The sequence below is a fragment of the Trichophyton benhamiae genome (genome assembly GCF_000151125.1).
Source record: "Trichophyton benhamiae CBS 112371 chromosome Unknown contix01456_5.r1.exp, whole genome shotgun sequence".
Lineage (NCBI taxonomy): Eukaryota > Fungi > Ascomycota > Eurotiomycetes > Onygenales > Arthrodermataceae > Trichophyton > Trichophyton benhamiae.
Window position 1 is genome coordinate 37,704 of NW_003315080.1, and position 19,715 is coordinate 57,418.

Sequence of the window (19,715 nt, forward strand, 5' to 3'; positions counted from 1 at the left end):
TGTCTAACATGGATCATGCCTCCCTTTCAGCGCCCTTCGCAAAGCGGCGAAGGTGGCCATTGAGAACTCTCAGAGAGGCTCGGCTTCACGGTTTATCTAACTGCAAGGTGGATAACCTAACTAACAAGGGCCGGGTTGTTCCAACAGCCAAAGAAAGCCTGCAGTATTTCCTTGACATGTAAGATAATTAATAGGCTCTGGGGCAGCAGGAGCCGCTAGGTATATCCGGAAGCTTGTTACGTATTATTTATTGAGGGATGAAAGTGCTCCGCGAAGAGTAAAACAAGGGGAAAGGGGTGTTAGTGATATTGTACATGTGGGTTGTAGGGTTATATATAAAGCGACCTCCTGTTAGCTGAGCGTCCAATATGCTAGAACGCAGTTACTTAGGCCGCTTCTTCCAGAAAATTTACCAACTTGGTAACGAGATCACACGCTCGGCCGTGGCACCCTGACAAATCCTTTTCTTTCTCCCAGAGATCCCTGCATGATCTCAGAGTCTCGAGAACTGTCTCCCGGGCTTGAATCTGGCAGAGATGTTCCGTGGGTAATTCTAATGGAGAGTCATTTTTAATGAGGTGGAAACATAAAGTCATTGCAGCCGTGAAGAAATCTTGCTTGAAGATACCAGAGAACCATGTCGAGACGCCGCGGTTATCTGCTGCCTGATCACCTAGTTCTCTCTGCTGCACAAGAAGTGCAAGAGAGCACTCTAAAGAAGACCAGTACGCAACCGAGTATTCAATAAATGCTTGAGGTAGCCGGGCAAAACGACCGTGCAATGTGAGCAGTACTCGACGAAAATAGACATTAAGAAGGATCTTTTCAAAGTCAATATCAATGGGTGTGCATTCTGTAGGTTCCACCAGGCGTCTTGGAGGTGACTGAAGAATGGTTTCATATTCTTTCATCTTGAACCTTAGCTGTCGATCGTATTCCAGTGCATCTTCATACTGAAAAGATGAATCCGCTGAATTTACTGCTCTCAGAATTTCAGCAACCAGTGGGAAAACATCGTGTAAAATGACTAGCACAGTAGCATCTGTTCTTTCTGGAAGCAGTCGACTTGGTATCTCGCCACTGAACCACTCGTTTATTTCCTCTTCATTTATATTCGCAGGTTGGACGCAAGTAAATGTCTCTATCGTCATCTGAAGTGGCATCCCTGAGAGCAACGACTGCTTGAGATCCATAAAGCATATCACAGCCCATAGTCGATTCCTCATCTCGGCATGAAAGGGCGAATAGAACTTATTGCTATTGCTCGAATGGAGACCCGTCAGCATTGCTAGCCGGACCGTAAGGCCAGTGAGTGGCCAGCATGCTTCATGTTCAGAGCATGACATAGTATGTATCTGTTTTGCAAGGACAATGAGACATAGCGTTCTGAGATTAGCCAATGTCGGTCGATACAAGAATGGAGTGAGCCTGAGACAGGTTTCTGCAGCAGTCAACAGTGTATTACGTAGCTCGCTGTAATGCTCTGTTGATTCAGGGTCTTCAGCTCTAGCAGCATCACATCCTAGGGCGAGAATAGTAAAATATTGTGCAAGCCAGCTATCGTCGGCCGCATTAGGCTGATCCCAAAATGCTTGGACTTGGAGCTGGAAAGTTGGAACATGAAGTATGCGGTGTGATGTTTCAATAACATCAAGATAAGATTGGACGAATTTGTCTGCTACGTCTCGGCTAGGTATGGAAGCTAACATTGCCTTTCTTGTTGACTTGGAACGACGAGGTTTTTCACCAAAAGGATAATTTGGTGACCATGAGCTCTCAAGGACATTTTTAGTATCATCATCAGGAATTAGTTTCTTGTCCTGAGAACAAGACGGGGTATATAGACTCTCCATCTATGTGTTGTTAGCACTAGGATGCATCAGAAGGGGTAGGAGCTAGAAGACGATAGCTATACATCTTGGATTAGAATGGCCCAATGGGCCCCTGTGCGGAATTTGGATCTCCATATTCGATGTGTGACCGGTGCTTGGGGGATATCACTAGAAGGTCGGGAAAGCAGGCCATCATCGTCGGCAGTCCTTTCGGGTTTTGCGTAAACGCACTCGTCACCCCTATTTATCTTTGAACAACGACCGCAAGGTAACCGACGATCACAGCGTACCTTCATACGTCGGCAGCGAACACAAGATATAGTATTTCGCTTTCTCCTGCGTGATACCCAGTGCTGTGGCCCGGCCTCTGTGAGAGAATGCAAGCCGTTGCATGGGGGCTCATGTCCCTTCGACACTCCCCCAGAGAGTATGTTAGAAGGTATAGTCTTAGCGGGTAAGAGTAATTAAGGCTAACAGGGGGTTGACTTATCCATACATTCGATGCTTCAGTGCAATCGAGAGGCTCGCTCACATCAGATGCTGAAGACGAGGCGGCGCTCTTCCGGTCCACTCTCCATGGATTGCCCTGATTGGGACTAGCGGGATCAGATAATGCAGTGTAAGACGCAGACGAAGATTCGTGAGAGAGGCCTGGTTCCTCTATAAGATATGAACATTCGCGGCTTGTCTTGGAGCACCGCGAGCACTGTGGTTTCCCTCTGTCGCAGCGCACCTTTGCCTTCCGACACGCTTCGCATGTCTGAACTGCCCGTGTTCTTGCCATTGTCCAGTCGATAGGCAGTTGGGATGGTAGAAATTAATTAATAAACATAGAGAAATTGAAGCCTCAAGAGAAGCAAATAGTGGTATCCTGTAGATAGTTGCCTAGCCAAATTATATATGTTCGGCCGAAATCGAGTCGGCCTGCTGGGCGCGCCTTTGCTGTAAAGTCCGAGACGTGTATGTGACTAACTAGTTAACCATTCCCCCCACAAGGTTGATCTGATAACTCGGGAAAGAAGCAATTGAAACGGCGGAATGAAATTTCTGGCCAGTAGGAATGTGCCCTCTGTCCTCCGTCTCGTATAGACAAGATGTCGGAGGCTGCAATATGTGTGACGGACGGGGAAGAAGTCGAAAAAGGGGGTCGAGGCCAATCTTATCTGATTGATAATCTTATCTCCGCCGATCAGATAACTAAAACCACCGAGCAGGTAACAGTCAAGCAGGTGGTCAGCCAGCCAGCCTCTCTTTGACAGCACAGGAAGAAGGTCGCACAGGGCACAGAAAAGCGAACATGATAAGATTCCTCCAGTATTTATTTCTTCACCGGCTTTTAAACCCCTGTGATAATTAGCTACGTGACTGGCTGGTTTTAGTTTCTTCAGCTTCAAAGCAAAAACACTTGGATACTTCTATTTTTAAGCTGAAACCAGCAGTGAGCCAGCCCACCCCTTGCGAATGCAGCAACTAACCTTTGATTGCCGGGGAATAAGCTGCTCGACGCATGATCACGTTCGTCTCTTTTTGCCGTCCAGACTCCAGACTGTAAGCTGGTTGTGACAAGCACCAGGGGAAGACATTGCCTTCAGTCGAGGCAAGGCTACCTTGATGACGATCTCCACGAAGTCCGCTAGTACTGGCATAACCTAGGGCAGTAAGCTGTCACTCAATCTAGGAACGGCATTCCTTTTCAATACCTTTGGCCCGAGAACATACTCAAACATGTACCCGCGATGCCGGATGAGGAGTATCGCGGGGCTTTGGATAAGTTTGTCCAGCAGTGTGCTATACAGTGCAGCAGAGAGGGTGTGGGTAGCCTCAGAAGGTGGCGAGCGTGTGCTTTATCTGGATAGGAGCTTAACATCCTACCCCAAGTGGTCGGTACAAGAATACATATGTGTAAACCGCAACAATGAACGTTATAATATTGAATTTAATATTACTCCCAATTGGAGCTAAGTATAATATATTTTATATCTCTAAGCAATGATACCTTCGTCTCTCTGGTTTTACTGTCTATCAGGTCTCATGGAGAGAGTCGTTCTACTTTCCACTTGAAGGTTTTCTCATTGCCATCCGACTCATCGGCACTGTGTTGCCTGACGTACCTGAAGCGGTCGTGCAACCTGCTCTTTCTACCTTGCCAGAACTCTACGGACTCTGGAACAAGCCGGACTCCGCCCCAGAATGGCGGCAGCGGAATCTCCTTGACGTCCGCGAACCGGGCTTCCATCTCCTTCACTCGATTCTCGAGGACAGACCGTCCATCGTCTCCTTCTTCAGCACCTGGTTGATCGTTTGACCAGAGCCGTTTACTCTGTTGGCTTGCCCAGGCACCGATCTGACTTCCTCTTTCACGCACACGCCAGTAAGTCTCACTCTCTTCCTTCGAAAGCGGCTCAATTAGGCCTTCAATCCGAACCTGGCGTTCGACGCTCTGCCAATGGAACGTTAATGCCGCCCATTTATTTCCTTCCTTGAGCTGGGGATCGGATCCATCAAAAAGAGACATGGCTTCGCCGTCCCCATCCCTATCATTCCCAAATACCTGTCCGCCCTTACCGGCTCGACTGCCCCAGTTACTGTAGACAACCCATCCTCGCTCATCAAGTTCTTTCAAATACACGATACGTGCGCTGGGGCGGCCAGCGGGCATACTGACAGTAGCTAACGTACAAGTCTCTGGTGCACTGGATGCAGGTAGTCTGGTGTCTTTGAACCAGGTGTGAAACTGGTGCAGCGGGTTCAGATGAAGATGGGAGTAAAGTAGTGGGGGGTTGGTGCCGAATTGGTGTGCTCGAGACGGACTTGACACAACTGCTGCATTGGCAATTGGCGTGGAAGTACCAGAGGTAATTGGTTCGTCGACTGTCAATAAGTGTTTTGGTAGAGGGGTGGCGGCTAAGTCTTCCGGCATGGCGGCTATTTTCTGTATTGATCCTGCGCCCTCCGATAGAGGAGCGGCAATATCACCCGGTGCAACTATCAATTATCAGATTTGCATGTCAAAGCAACTACTCGGGCAGGGCGTAGCGTACATATCAGTCTCTTCGGGTGTCGGTGGTATTGCGCTGCGGAAGCTGGCTCCCCTTCGCCTGCTTGGTTCAGCGTCATTGTTCTGCCACCAGGAAGCAGCGGATAACAGATTGGTTGCTTTGAATTGTATAATCGCTGGAATACGCTTCTCCCTCGAGGGACAGCACTGCGCATAAGTTATAGGCACAGTTCTATCTGTTCTGCTCTCGCAATTAGCGGGTTGGGTTGCTTCTCACCCCGCGATGGGGAGTGGCCAGGGCGCATTTACTTACCCAGACAATGTCAATGCTTATAACTAGGCGATGATAAGAAGAGTAGCAGAGGTAAATTTCATCAGCAGAGGCAGAAAGGCAGAGAGAGAGAGAGAGAAAGAGAGAGAGAGAAACCGCTGTCAGGAAAAATACGGAAGTTCTGACTCGTTTTTGCGGTCATCTGCCCGGCTAACTAGTCACTTAGTGACGTGATGTCTGTCAGGCTATCTCGGCGAAGCTCGGCGATGCCTCTGGCGGCCTCCGGGTGGCCCCTGTATGCTACTGACGTGTTAAAAGGCGCGAAAGTTGATGTTATACAATATTTTTTTTGATATTTTTCTCTTGTCAAGATCTATATAGAGTAGGGATTTGTCTATTCATCCGCAGTTCAAGGCCACATCCTTCTGAGCCGGACGCAAAAAATGAATAACATCAACAACCACCGCGGCCTGCGCTCAACCAACCAACGCCGCACTTTTTTGAGTATCAAAAGACATAGGAAAAGAACAGGAAAGTAAAAGGAAAACACCATTCCCACCAGACCCTCGGTTGCTGTTCAATTCGCATGCCAGATATCCTCCCTTCCCACAGTAGTGCAAAAGAGCCAAATGAAGTCGAATATCAAAGCTCAAATGTCAAGTAAAATGTAAATATAACCCGAGACTGATCGCTTTAGAAAAAAAACCGCCGTCTCAAGGGTAATAAATGTGGGAAGACCAGCCCAACAAGCCGTATTAGATTAATAAAGATCCGTTCGAACATCTTCAGCCGAGGAATGGTAAGAGAAGTAAGCGCGGGAATAATTCTTGGAAACGACCCCCGATAATAAAGAGCAAACGCCGACCGCTGTGTATGGTACAGGGGAATGCATTAATCAACAAAAAATAACACGTAGAACAAAATGCATATCTGTTTTGTGATGAAAAAACATAAAAAGATTTCATATCGAGTAAGTGCTATTGAAACACTCACTCGACGTGTTTTATGGATTTTTTTTAGGGGGTAGACAAAAGAAAAAATTGATAATGTGAGAGCAACGGGTTTTGTGTATAGGGTATATGTTGTGTTGCATCGCACATGGCTGGTGTCATTTGGTGTGAGCCTATGCTGGCTGTCCACCATTGACCAAATCCAGCACCTTTCCTGTGACAGCACAAGGATAGCCGCGAGAAAGCATCTCACGCACAACGCCGTCGGCGCCTGCGTGGTCTTCAGCAGCCAGGAAAGCTCGAGTCATCGCCTCATATGTGCTGGGCTCTCGCTTGTCGATCCCCACTCCATCATACACTGCCTTGGCGTTACTGACATTTCCAGTCGTAGCCCAACCGTGGATGAGGGTGTTTGCGATATAAGCAGTCATGGCAACCTTATTGGCAGCCATATCAGCTAGCACGGCAGGAGTATCAGAGACCTGATGGTTGGCCACCATGGATTCAAACAGAGCTTGATAAAGACATGCTTGTGGGCGAAGGTGCGGTTCAGCAAGAGCAGAGTCGAAGGTTTCGCGGGCTCCGGCCATATCATGCAGGACACATCCTCGAGCATGAATAAGAGAGGCGTAGTGTACAGCCTCAGGAAGCTGGCCAGAAGCACGGATGGTATCTAAAACCTCGGTGGCAGCAGCCATATTGACAGGCTCGAGAGAAGCGTAGGCATCAATAAGAAGTTTATAAGTGTGCATCGTGGGCTGAATGTCCTTGGACTTCATGCGCTCATAGTACGCAAGAACCTTAGAGCGGTCACGCTTGGTGTTGAGGAAGTACTGGATAATGGAGTTGTAAGGTGCAGGACGAGGTTTGTAGTTCGGCATCGACTCCATTTCATCAAACATTTCTTCGGCAAAGCGTTCGTCGCTTACACGGCACAGGGCGTTGACAATGGTGCCATAGGTAACGCTAGTAGGTCGAACATTATTGGCACGCATCTCAGCGAAGTAGAGCAGGCAGTCGTCAATGCGACGAGCTTTACCTAGTTTTCCAATGAGAGCATTATAGAGGAATGAAGTCGGTTCAACGCCCTCGGAGGTAGCACGGTGGAACACCTTGACAGCTTCAGTGGCTTCGTCAAAAGTCTTGGTTGATTCCTTGAGAGTGGTGATGTAAAGGCCGAAGGTATTGGCAGATGGAGCAGATCCCATATTCAACAGTTCCTGGTGGTACTTGGCTGCGAGGCTACGCTCACCAGTGGTGAGACAAGCAGCAACCATGGCATCAAGAATAGAAGTCCAGCCATACTTGACAGCGTTGTATTGTGGAAGAAGCGGGACATCATGTTTGGCCATACCCAGGATCTCATGTACCATATTCATATTCCCGCATTTAGCAGCGGCAGTAATTAGTTTAGCATAGGTAATGTAGCGGGGATGTCTGCCAATTCGGCGCATGTTCTTGAACTTGGTCATGGCATTGTTGAGGTGGTCCTCGATACGGCCGCGCGAGCTCTCGAGCATCTCGGCAATTATTGACGACCCTCGGAAGTCTGTGGAGTGCGCATAGGGATCAAACGAATCGTCAGGGCGAGCAGGCTTAAGTCCTGGTGATGGCTGCGGCTGTGGAGCAGCTGGCGATGGAGTATTGTAAGAGGGCGTGGTGAAAACAGGGGTACTTCCATGGATATAGTGGTGCCATTTCTGTGCAAGGTCGGGACGGACATCTCCCAGCTTTGCGATTCCCCGTTCAAGAAGTTGCTTGGTGTAGTCGTCGAGGCGGATACCAGCGTTCATTGCAACATCCAGCATGTGAGCAAAGCGGAGAGGGTGTGCTGCATCGAACAAGGTGGAGCCATTGACCAACATACCAGCCTGCGCCTGCATTGCAAGGGTAAGGTCCCTAGCCGTCAAGTGAGAAATTCCCATGGGGCCAAGGCTAGCTACAACATACTCGGCAACAGGGGAAACAAGACCACCGTTCTCGACCATACACCACATCAGGGTCATAGCCGAATGAGGTGAGAGTGGTGCTGCAGCCTGAATGAGAATACGGCCAAGCAAATCAATGGCCTCGTCAATCTCCTCCCTCACACGCTGCTTTTGCTCATTTGCAGTGGCGCTTGAGCTCGCACTTCGAATACGGGCAAACATGCTTCGGGCTTCCATGAGACCTTCCTCAATTTGACCGCTCTTCAGCAAGGCGATAGTGTACATAGCTACAGGCTGAATAAAGCTTGCATTGACACGGGACGAAGAAGACAGGACATCCCAGAATGGCTTGGCCATTTCAAGGCTACCTTGGCGGATGTGGAGAGCAAGCATGGCGATAGCAGGCTCAACGGAGGTGGCAGCATCCGTGGTCAGGAGACGGTAGGCACCTGTAGCGGTGGGAATATCATTGGCATCGGCTGCGGCAACGCAGATGTTCAAAGCTGCATCTGTCAAGGGCTGGCCATGCAGTTGGGTCTGGGCAATGTGCAAGGCCGAAGCGAAGTTGCGGGTGTCAAGGGAATGTTGGACAAACCCATCCTTAATGATTACCTGCTCAACGACACGGAGGCGCTCTGCCTGATTTTCAACGCCGTCAAAGGAGGCACGGATCTTGTTAAAGAAGCGATGGGCTCCCTCAGTGTTTCCGCAGGAGAGGTAAGCCTTGATGACGGAAGCGTAGACTTCAGCATCTTGACGTTCGACAATTCCAAAAACTCCGTTGTTGTCAGCAATGGCGAGGGTCTTGTATTCATTGTAACATTCAACCGCGCTCTTGAAGTCGCCCTTCATTGAAAAGGTGTCAACCATTGGTGGGAACATGGCAGCATGAGGGGCGACCTTGTTGGCCTCCATGTGAGCAAAGATCTCAATCATCTGGTCAACATTCCCCTGCATCGCACAAGCAGTCAGGAGGGAGCGATAGACGGTAAGTGGGAAGGCAATTTCCGGATGTCGAGTAGTAGCAATGTTGAACAGTTTAAGGGCAATTGGGAGAGAATGGTCCTCGGTCAAGAGCTCATGCTCGACTTCGCTGGATTGAAAAATGAATTTGCCAGGCTCTTCCATGCCACCGAACCGTACTCGAGATTGCTCCAAATCCTTAGCCATGCGAAGGCAATCCAAAGAGCGGGTGGACAAGAGCTGAACGATGATTTTGTAGGTGTCTTCATTGGGCATGACGCTCCGGCGGAGCATATCGGAGTAGACATCAAGAGCCTTGGGGACAGCATTATGCGCCTCAGGGTGAAGGCGGATTGCAGCTTCGAGAAGAGCATTGTAAGCAGAGGCAGTGGGCTTGATCCCGTCCCTTAAGAGACTCTCGAAAGCAGCTGGAACCTGCGCGTGAGCCCCATCCTTGGCCAACTCGACAATGGCGTTGGATCGAGACTCAGCCTGTTTCTTCTCGTAGGGGGTGGTATCGTTGACAGGGGTTCTTGGAGAGACGATAGATTCTTGGATGGAGGAAGCTGGGGTCTGGTGTGATTGTTCACCGCTCTGGGCGTCGAAAACTTCACTTCCAGACTCAGCAGCCGAAGTACCGTACTCAGACTCAGCAAGAGCATGTGCCTCCTGAATCTCTTGGATCTCTCTGGCAACGGCCTCATCGACTCTTGCGCTCACATCCTTATCCACAGGAGCACTCTCAACATTTCTTGAAGCTCGCACTTCACTGCGGCTTCGTACCCTTGAAACAGAGGCGGCAAGCTGGTCCACGTCAGACTCCTCTAGGGAGTCTTTCTCTTCCTTGGCCGGCTTCCAGCCAATACGTTTGGTGAACTGGAATTGCTTCCAGTCACTATCATCACCAGTCTGCTGAGCATGCTGCCAGGCAGCATAGTAAGCGGCTAGACCGGAATCACCGGTGCTACCGCTAGTAGCAGAGTGGCCTGCCTTTGCACCGCTGGCGCTTGAAGAACCAGAGGCATGTTGGAAAGCACTCTGGAGTTGTGCAGTTCGAGTGTACTTTACAGTCTGTGGGATCGAAGTGATCTGGTTTAGGGAGGATGCGGAGGGAGCATATGAAGATTGAGAGGCGGCAACGACAGACTGGGCGTAGCCGTGGACAAAAGTCTTGGAGAAGGTCTGGCGCGCGAGGTGAGTGAATGGCTTAAAAACCATTTACGTTATTGAGAGCCTCTTCAATGCGAAGAGGGAATACTAGACAGGAGGGAGATGAGTCAGTACAGTGATTTAATTTGGCCTTCAACGGTCGACCAAACAGCTTACCTACTCTAGCACTGGGATGATTAAGAGGATGCAGGTTCATCTGACGACTTACAGCCGTCAATGAACGCGCTAAATGTAAGGGTATATATCAGGTTGACAAAGGAGGGAGGGCAAAAAAGGGGAGATCTTTCGAATCTACCCGTGACCCTTGATTGTATAGATCGATAATGGAGTAGATAAGGCGGATGGCTGGATAAAGGAGCGTAGTGTCTACGCCCAGCAGACTTCTCTACCTCTATAAATGAGAGAAGAGAGCAGATTGACAGCGAGCGAGAGAAAGATGGATGGCTCGTGAAGCTGAAACCTGAGATTGACCTTTCGAGGTTGAAAAAAAGCCTTTCGCAGGAAGACGAAGAAGTGTTATAACTCATATTCTGACTAAGCAAGCTCACATTTTCCGTGTCTTTTTCTTGCCTAGCTCGCCCGATCGGGAAAGTGGATCCAGGGCCACGAGGGATGATCCTGATTGGTGGGATCACCCGAGCCGGTCTCGTGACCCGTTACCGAGAAGCCGCGGATCGTTACAGGGGGAAAGATATAGATCGCGGCAGAGAAGAGCAAGAGAGACGTCTGGAGAGTGCGTGGATGGGCGCTGAAGATGCTGACCTCGTTTGATGCTGTTTGCGGGCCTTCTATCCCAAGGCAGAGGGCTCCAGCGCTTGCAGAAGGGGAAGATACGCGAAATTACTTGGTACGATTACACGACCAAGGCAGCCGGGCCAGACAATCGTCGGAGCTGTCGGAACTTTCGGAGCCGATGAGCTCGTGTTAGCGTCGTTAGGGGGTAGGCGAGCTTTAGGGCTGTGCCGCTGAGTCATGGCCTTTCCGGCTTATTTTCGTCCAGAGGATCAGTCAAAGGCCGTATATGACGAGTAAGACGAACAGGTCGAGGCTGCAAACTGAGCAGCGAAGCTCGTAGATGCTGATGGAAAGCTGATAATAGAGAGGCGAGTCGATGGGCTCCCTCCACAATTTTGTGTGCGCATGTGCGGCCAGGAGTGCCGACCGTCCGTGAAGCACAGACAGAGTTCCAGAAGGCCTCTGGAAGCAGCAGGGGTTGGGTCCATGTTTTAACGGCCATGACCTCACAAACAGCCCTGGCTGGGCTGGCCCTGCCCAGCTAGGCTCCAGCATTTCTCGGCTTTGACTTCCCTACCAGCTCCGGTAGTAGCCTGCACATCGTGCCTTGTTTCCAATGGCACATATTCAAGTACGTAGGCATGAGTGGCCGTTGTGGAGAACCCCGGTTCCCTTGCGCCGCGTGACACAAACACGGTATTATTATTAAACCGGCTGGACGTTTCCCTGCGCAGTCCGGAGACAAACGGCCTCGAGCGATTTCATTCGGGTGTGGGTGGTGAAGCTATCGAGACATCGTGGAATCGTGACCTCAATTCTTCAGTGCGAAGTAACTAAACATCTCGAACTATAAATAGCCGCATCAAATAGCCGCCTTTGTGGGCGTCTCTTGGAAGGCAACCGTCCAGTGAACGTGAGGCTATCAGAGATCGAAGGCACAAGGTTAAGCGGCAACGGGCGAAGGTAGCTTGTCGTCTTCTCGTCGTTTCGTCTCGATAGTTAGCGAACTTCGATACTTCCGTTCCCCATCGTAGCGAAATAAGCGATTATATAATCATCACGTGATGCCCTGGTATCCCCCAGCCTGGCGCCTTAACCACTCGGCCATTTTGTCACAGCAACGAGCATAAGGCAAGCAACAGGAGTCTCGATGGGGACCATTGGCTACAGAAACCTTGTATTATAGCATTATACACTGTTGACACACTTGAGAGAGCCGACAATTATCTACTCTGCTGTCCTCCCATCACTAACATCTACCTGCAATCCCACAAACCAGAGAAAAGAAAGTCATGTACCATCTTCCCTCCTCAGTTCAAAGTTGGCACGCTGTCACACCGATTGGGCCAACGAGCGAGTCGACGCTACTGGTTCAGCAGGCTGAAGATATATATTCGACATCGGTAAAGATATGTATTTTGGCCGAGACTTCAATGCTTTGTTGAGTGTGACAATATTAATTCTGCAGTCCCTTCCTTAAATTCGCCTGCAGTTCCAGGGACCCGTCACAGTGTTTGATATGTTCGAGAAATTGCGTCTTTGATCGGGCACATAAGTTGGTGCCAATCAATGCACGAAGTGGGTAAACGTTTCGTGTAGTGAGGTCGGCAGTTGGGCTTGAAAAGCGATACTGCTCAGAAGCTCGGAAACATCCTCGGCACCAAAGGCCGCGTTCTACAGTGTTGTCTGGCTGTAGAGAAGGGAAGCAGATAGACCCCATGCCACAGCATTCGTCAGTCAGAGTGCAGTAACGAATACGGGATGTCACTCCAGACCCATTGTTCTGCCCTTCTGGCGCGAGAGGAGCGTTTAGAAAATGTGCTAGATGTATAAGGTGCGCGTTACTTCGCATGTTCGAAGGAGCAGAGCCTGCATTGACCGTCAACGAGAGCTCCTTTGCGGCCCTGACGCTGACCAGCTTCAGGCGCCGACGGCGAGAGAGCTCGTGGGAAACGTCGTAAACCCCATAGATACTTCGCATTATGGGGATCTCCCGCAGCTTGGCGGCGGTGATTCTGAAACAGTATTTGGCCAGATCGGCCGTCATCACCCACAGAGAAGGGTTTGAGCGCTGGCATTCATAGCAGCACCTTTCACACGTTGGGAGAAACAAGAAGGGACCGTATTCGCCGCACCAGACGCAGGATTCTGTCCTGAGGACAGCACGCAGTTTTGCGGCGGAATGTGCCGTGATAAGACAGGATTTTCCGAGAGCCGTAAGGGTATCAGGGGCATGTTCCATAAGCTCTCGGTACGCTGGTAGATATTCGACGGCTCTTCGAGCTCGGTGGGAGGTGCATGACAGGCGAGAGAGGTCCTGGAAGTCCAATAAATTCAGGACGGCCTGGAGAATCTCGAGGGGGAGACAGTCCAGGTACCCCATGGACGAAGGACCTTCGCAGGGCGGAAGAGCTGAAAACTTTGCAGGATTTGAGATGGAGATTCTCCCTGCCAGCTGATGAAGGGGACGATGGGCAAGATTGGCAATTAGATATTCATCGGACAGCCCTGGAGGTTGCTCGGCAGGCGTTTCCTCTGGCCCTTCAGGGAGTAATGTCATGGCTTCCCGGTGCTGCAGGCTAGCAGAAGCATGTGGTATAGTCATGACAGCAAGGAGAAGTGGTTAGAGAAGAGGAAGAGCGGCAGGATAGAACATATCATCAGGGTCGTTAATTGCAGCGCTGTGCGGTGGTAGATAACTAGTTAAGCCAACCTGGTTTATCGTCGCACAGGGCAGAAGCCACAGCCGTATAACTAACTCGTTGGCCAACGCCCTTTGTTGTCGTCTGCATTTCGATTGTCTGTCCACAGGAAAAAGGCCAATCAATATATCGAGATAGGACGGTATGATCTAATGCCACCATGATATGTGAGTTGAGGTTCTGTCTTTCAAATGTCCAGGATTCGGTTGAGGCGTTGTCGCTGGCGATGTTGACGAAATTGAACTCCCCCCCTAGTTAAGGCGCTTCAGGTCGCCGTCCTTTAACTAACTGCCCAGTTAACTAAACTGACTAGCTGGATGTCCTCTCCAGGCTCGCAGCTAACGGCCAAGCGCTGTCTTGAGCTGCCAAAAGACTGATCCAACCGCCGCCGTCCACACAGGATGTCTCGGGCCCTCTGGCGTTGGGAAGTCTACGGGAAGTCTGCTCCGTTCATGGCATCCGAAAAAAAAAAAACAAAAAGAACTAATATGAATTAACTAACTAGCTAACTAGCTAGCTAACTAGCGCCCTTGTCTTCGCTTCTTTGCTTGTCTGTCCTCGGCTGTGTGGACTGGGACAAATATCCAAGGTGCCTGTTTCCGGCCCCTTGCCGGATATTATCATGTCTACCTCCAGAGCACCAGGCAATCTAACTAACATAACTAGCGTACTCCGTACGGGACGACAGACAGCACCATCAAGAGGCCAGGGACTCTGCAGCCCGCAGGCAGGTCCTTTTTCATTTCGGGCATTGTGCGATGTCGACCTCGACACGCAGAACGCCCTATGCACAGTGATTTCATCTCAGCAGTTCTCCTCCCTCTGACCGCCGGGGCGCTGGATAGTTATGTGGGCCTATCCACGAGCTAATATACCCTGTAGTTATGTATCAACTCGCCAACGGGCAGCGGCGTCAGGATGACGAATGCCACAGACAGCCCGGAACTTCCGTGGGATCAGCGCTGCGGTGGACTTTCCGCTTCCCTTTCCAGGCTGATTCAAGTACGGAGAAAGCTGTGATTTAACTATCTGGCGTGTCTATGCACCACACAATCTCTGCCTGGCTCGCGGGGTAGACGCAGCTTATGCTTTTTTAATAATTGTCGCAAGGCGATTATAACGCCAACATGGAGTATCACCACTCCCTAATTTCCCGTGGCGCAGGAAAGGACAAAGAGTCAAGTCGAGGGCATACTTCATGGGACAAACTAGCCTATGCTGGTAGAGCTGCCGTTTGGGCCGGTGGTGCTACAGAAATCTCTTGAACCAGACAACGAAGCTGGGCGGCGGTGGAAGTGTATGAAAGACGCTTCTCCCTGTTGCAGGCCAACCAAATATACCAACTGGCGGTTTTCTACGCCTTCATAACTGGGAGCAGGCACTCCCAATAATAATAATATTACCGGGTCACCACATGGGTATGGAGACGAGAGTCCGCACTGGCTCATTTCTCTGTGGGTCAGAGGGAGATCCCCCTGGCGTTAGCATCATTTAACTCCCCGAGAGGTTTTAGCATGAGATGATCGAACGCTCGCTCCAAGAGATCTTTGCAATCATGCAACAACCCAACCAGTGCACTGATACTCATGCGGGAATTGAACTTCTTCTTCTTGCATAAATTTGAATATTGAATAATACCACACGCTGTTGCCATCTCTTTGGTACTATACCCCTAGGATAAAGATATATGTGCTCCCCTGGAATATATCCCGGAGGAAGGGAAATATCTATCTCCTTTCGCCCCAGGTGATATGCCAGGCGCCCTAATAGGAGAAGTTGGACAATGTAATACCACCTGTTCGTGCAAGGCCTGGGGAATATGGATAGTTAAATAAGCCGTTAAATCCCCCATCTTCCAAGGCGACCCTCTCCCTTCTCTAGAGGTGCTCTTGCCGGTTGCTTTCAAATCACACACTCGTTCTTTTGTGTTCGCCTGCTATCATTTCATTCTTTTTGTCAATCTACACTCACTCTTTTGTGTAGATTGGCGTTCCGTTCCTTTTTATTCCACCCAACCTACACCCACTCCTTTTGTGTAGGCCAAATTTCCAACCTCTTTCCCTTCGTCCTAACTGCTTACTAGAGCTGTAGGCACGGGATATGGTGCGATTTCACCAGGCCATTGCTGGCCTTTTGATCTGTGTTGCTGGCATAGCTAGCGCCGTAGAGCCATGTGGACAGGTTGCTGAGTACCAACGAGAGCGGAAGAAGGAGGCCCCAGATGGTCTGTCCAGATATAATACCCAATGAATGATTTAATATCATTCGCTGACGGCTGGTTTTATTTAACTATAGTTACCGAATTCAAAATCCCGGCAAACCTCGCTCATGCATGTCTCCTATCTGTCCCTTTCAACGTAAACAACAGTCTACGCCTGCTTGATGGGCTGAGCTACTTCTGGGATTCCCAGTCGACCAAGGGCTGGTTGCCTCACCCACCAAAGGGGTATGATCTGCCTCCCACGGATCTCGACGCAGGTCTGGAGAAGATTCGCCAGAAGGCGCTCAGCGGTGGCTACACGGGCGAGTACATGTTTCAGTTAGACTTGCACACCCTGGTTACATCTGTCCACGACAGCCACTTCTACATGGACACGGACCTGCTCTCTGTCTTCTCCTTCCTTCGCTACGACGTCGGCTCTTTGGTTTCTCTTTCATTGAAAGGAAGGGATTTCCCAAGGCTCTATGTACTGGGTAGGTCGCACTAGGCCCTCCGTCTCTCCTTCGCTTGGAATTCCCTGTCTCACCCACCATTATAGATGATTTAAAAAAGTCAAGCAAGCCATCAGTCATTGGCAACAAACACGCCATTGATCCCAAATCTGCCGTCAAAACCATTGATGGTGAAGATTCCGTGAAATGGATGAAGGACTGGTCCCTCAATGGGGGTTCCCAGGACCGCGATGCCCTTTACAACCAAATGCTTGCCGGCCTCCCTCGAGTCCGGCACCGCAGACGTGGTGGTTTCCGCTACCCAGGGAGTGTCTACCCTGGTGACAAAACTACTCTTGGTTTCTACAACGGGACTGTGAGAGACTTTTCAAACTGGGCCTTTTTCGAGGTTTCCTTTACTGGCATCAAGGACGGTGAAACCTTCTACGACAAGTTCTGCACCGGCAGAGATGATGAATCAGGTGTTAATCGAATGGGCGGCCTTGATTACTATTTTAAGGAATCGGATAGGAAAACTCCCCGATTGATTAGCAGCCCTATCTCGAACCCACAACCACCATCCCGTTTAGCCGCCCGCGAACTTCCTCCGTATGTTAAGCCAGACGTGAATTCCACAGACGGCATCGTTGAAGGCTACTTCCTGAAGAACAAGTTCCCCCGTACTGCTGTCCTTGTTGTCAAAGAGTTCATGGCCAAGGGCAACACCACTGAGATGGACCTCAGCTATACGATTGCGGATTTCCTGGAGCAGTGCAGAAAAATGAAGATGAAGAAACTTATCATTGATGTCAGCGGAAACGGAGGTGGTCTGGTCTTCCTCGGCTATGACCTCTTCAAGCAGGTAAGTGTCAATCACCTTTGGAGTCAGAAGCGTATTTTCATATAGCCATATGTTAACAATCGTATCTAGCTCGTTCCAAATGGGAAGATATTGACCCCTTCCAACATGCGTGCCACTGAGCAATTAAACGCCGTTGGCACCAGAGCCAACGAGCTCCTTAATAAACCCCTTGATCCCAGGGCTGCCGAGGCAGAAAATTTGAGATACTCTGGCTTCGATCTTGATACCTACATCACTGTCGATGGCACCAAATTCCCATCCTGGCCCGACCTCTACGGACCAGAGATTCTGCCACAAGACAACTACACCCATCCCACCAAATGGGACCTCAGCAACATCGAAATGACTTTGGCCACCGGCCCTTTTATAGTTTCTGGCTATGGAAATCGTACTAAAATCCCTCCATCTCCTTTTTCAATGAGGGATATGGTCATCGTCACCGATGGTATTTGTGCATCTACCTGCTCCATCTTTGCTGATCTTATGAGACGTCATGGCTCGAAGTTTATTGCCGTTGGTGGTCGGCCTCAACCTGGCCCGATGCAAGCCGTGGGGGGTGTCAAGGGTGCCAACGTCCTCACGTACAGATACCTATATTACGTTATATGGCTTCTCTACGAGAAGCTATCTACAGTTGAAGAGCGGGCTTTACTGGAAAAGACTCGAGTTGGCAAGATGTACCATATTGGGTTATATGTTTTGGGTCGAATGGCAACAAGGGGCAAGGATGCTGCTGTCAACTTTCGCAATGCCATCTGGAACGAAGACAAGGCCCGTACCCCTCGACAATTTGTGAACGAGCCTGCTGAATGTAAAACGTTCTTTACCCCGGACGCTCTCTATGACCCCTTAGCTTGGTGGACACGTCTTGCCAAATCCTGGTGGGGATTTAAGGAAATATGTGTCTAGGGCTTTCTTATAAACATACTGTTTTAATATATTGATTGATATATAATGTTGATATGCAGTGTGATATAAATGATTCTCGACATGGTACGTCCCGCCATATACACCCATGGACCATTTTCCAGTTGTATATTATTTCAACAATTTATTATTATTCCATATCAAAATTACTTTGTCCAATGATGATTCTGTATTCGTAGGTCCAAGTAGATATCGCAACTAGTAGTCTACAATGCACCGACCAGACATCTTCAAAAATCTTCACCGCATAAAACTTCTCTCCAGCTAGACCAAAACTAGAATAACCAGATATCTCCTTTCCAATTCCTTCAAATCCACCTCTCAAATCATCAGTCTCTCAACCTTCTGTCTGATGTTGAGGATCTGCGCCTGCAAATCACTGGCCTCGTTGGTAGTAATGCTGGCACTGATCACAGAACGGCTGACACCACACGCGCGGCCCAATGCAACCTTGCTAGGCACATACACGTAAGGGGTGTTCTTGTCCTCGCACAAAAGCGGGAGATGCAACAAGATGGCCAGAGGACTGGTGTCAGCGGCGAGGATAACTAGCTCCGAAGTTCCACGGTTAAGAGTTTTAGTTGCTGCGAGAGGAATACGTTAGATATGGAGATAATAAATGACAAAGGGTTTTTGCATTTTGTGCGTACCTTCGTTAGCACCCTTCTTGAGCTGGCGGTAGTGAGAGGCCTGCTGGACGAGGTCGAGCAGTTCAGTAGTCAAAGCTTCATCTGCGATGGGCCAGGCTATATGTACGGTATCGGTTAGCGATTCAGGTTTCTTCACTGAGAGAAGAAGCAGGGCTGCTTGTGACTGCTTACCTGCTGATTGTTCATTCGCCATTTTGAACTTGTTCCCGTGTTTAAATGTCCGTGTTAAAAAAGGGATGCGTCGCAATCAGTTTTCTCGAGGCCCGGAGTCCTGTTTCTTCACATGTAGCGGCTCGTAAGCGCTACTTGTCGTGGTGCTTTCGGTGCGCGAGGTAAGCTTGTTCGGTGTAGCTTGTGGTTGGCGTCGAAAAAAAAAATTGGAAGTTGTGCTTTTTCCGGGATTTTTTTTTATTTCTTTTTTACCTTTTTTAAGCCTCGAGCTATGATGATATAATGAAATTATTACCTAATCTACACGTGACTTATTCTAACTTAAACGGGTGATAATTAGCATTGTGGCCGAGAAACTAGACATGAAAAGCGGACCCGTGGCGCAATGGTAGCGCAGCAGATTCCAGATCTGAAGGTTGTGCGTTCAATTCGCACCGGGTTCAAGTTAAGACTTTTCCTTCTTTTTTTTCGACTTTCCGTTTTTCTCTACGGAGTAATGTTTCTCGTTTAATGCGATGGTATATACCTCCAGAGTGCGCATGATAATTATTTATTGTTTTGTGATGGATAGACGTGCTATTGTAGGTGCTGCTCCCAGAGTCGAGAATGATAATAAGTATATTAACTATTACGTTACTTAACAGGTCAACAACGAAAAAACACAGCTACCTAAACATACAGCTTCGCTCGCAGATGCAGTTGCACGCAACCAGGCTAGGCTGAACCCTCACAAGCTTCCATCTCCAATTATATCAATTTTGTTACTTTTGGTTTTCGGGGGGGTATAGGGTATCAAGGAGAAACACTCATTCAAGCCACATCGGGGATCGCCATAAACATTAGCGTCATACTTCGTCCAGAAAACCGCAGCCGTTAGAGACTAGGAATCAAGACCCAAACAAAG

The 19,715-nt window shown here is 49.4% G+C and overlaps 6 protein-coding genes and 1 non-coding gene across 7 annotated transcripts; 2 read left to right on the plus strand and 5 right to left on the minus strand.

Moving 5' to 3' along the window:
- Window positions 1–386: 386 nt before the first annotated feature.
- On the minus strand, window positions 387–1,853 carry ARB_02993 (C6 transcription factor, putative; the record flags this gene model as incomplete). Its single annotated transcript, XM_003010248.1, has 1 exon — window positions 387–1,853. The coding sequence occupies one exon, from the start codon at window positions 1,851–1,853 to the stop codon at window positions 387–389; it is 1,467 nt and encodes a 488-aa protein (XP_003010294.1).
- Window positions 1,854–3,861: 2,008 nt separating this feature from the next.
- On the minus strand, window positions 3,862–4,752 carry ARB_02994 (uncharacterized protein; the record flags this gene model as incomplete). The annotated part of the gene is made up of 1 exon (XM_003010249.1): window positions 3,862–4,752. One exon carries the CDS (start codon window positions 4,750–4,752, stop codon window positions 3,862–3,864), a length of 891 nt encoding a protein of 296 aa, XP_003010295.1.
- Window positions 4,753–6,224: 1,472 nt separating this feature from the next.
- ARB_02995 (uncharacterized protein) lies at window positions 6,225–10,160 on the minus strand (the record flags this gene model as incomplete). Its single annotated transcript, XM_003010250.1, has 1 exon — window positions 6,225–10,160. The coding sequence occupies one exon, from the start codon at window positions 10,158–10,160 to the stop codon at window positions 6,225–6,227; it is 3,936 nt and encodes a 1,311-aa protein (XP_003010296.1).
- Window positions 10,161–12,303: 2,143 nt separating this feature from the next.
- Window positions 12,304–13,452, minus strand: ARB_02996 (uncharacterized protein; the record flags this gene model as incomplete). Its single annotated transcript, XM_003010251.1, has 1 exon — window positions 12,304–13,452. The coding sequence occupies one exon, from the start codon at window positions 13,450–13,452 to the stop codon at window positions 12,304–12,306; it is 1,149 nt and encodes a 382-aa protein (XP_003010297.1).
- Window positions 13,453–15,649: 2,197 nt separating this feature from the next.
- On the plus strand, window positions 15,650–17,972 carry ARB_02997 (peptidase S41 family protein; the record flags this gene model as incomplete). The annotated part of the gene is made up of 4 exons (XM_003010252.1): window positions 15,650–15,773; window positions 15,845–16,243; window positions 16,309–17,063; window positions 17,133–17,972. The coding sequence occupies 4 exons, from the start codon at window positions 15,650–15,652 to the stop codon at window positions 17,970–17,972; spliced, it is 2,118 nt and encodes a 705-aa protein (XP_003010298.1).
- A 339-nt stretch (window positions 17,973–18,311) lies between these two features.
- ARB_02998 (uncharacterized protein) lies at window positions 18,312–18,833 on the minus strand (the record flags this gene model as incomplete). Its single annotated transcript, XM_003010253.1, has 2 exons — window positions 18,312–18,574; window positions 18,641–18,833. 2 exons carry the CDS (start codon window positions 18,831–18,833, stop codon window positions 18,312–18,314), a joined length of 456 nt encoding a protein of 151 aa, XP_003010299.1.
- Window positions 18,834–19,182: 349 nt separating this feature from the next.
- On the plus strand, window positions 19,183–19,254 carry ARB_02999. The gene has a single exon. It is a non-coding gene; the product is annotated as a tRNA-Trp (tRNA).
- Window positions 19,255–19,715: the final 461 nt, after the last annotated feature.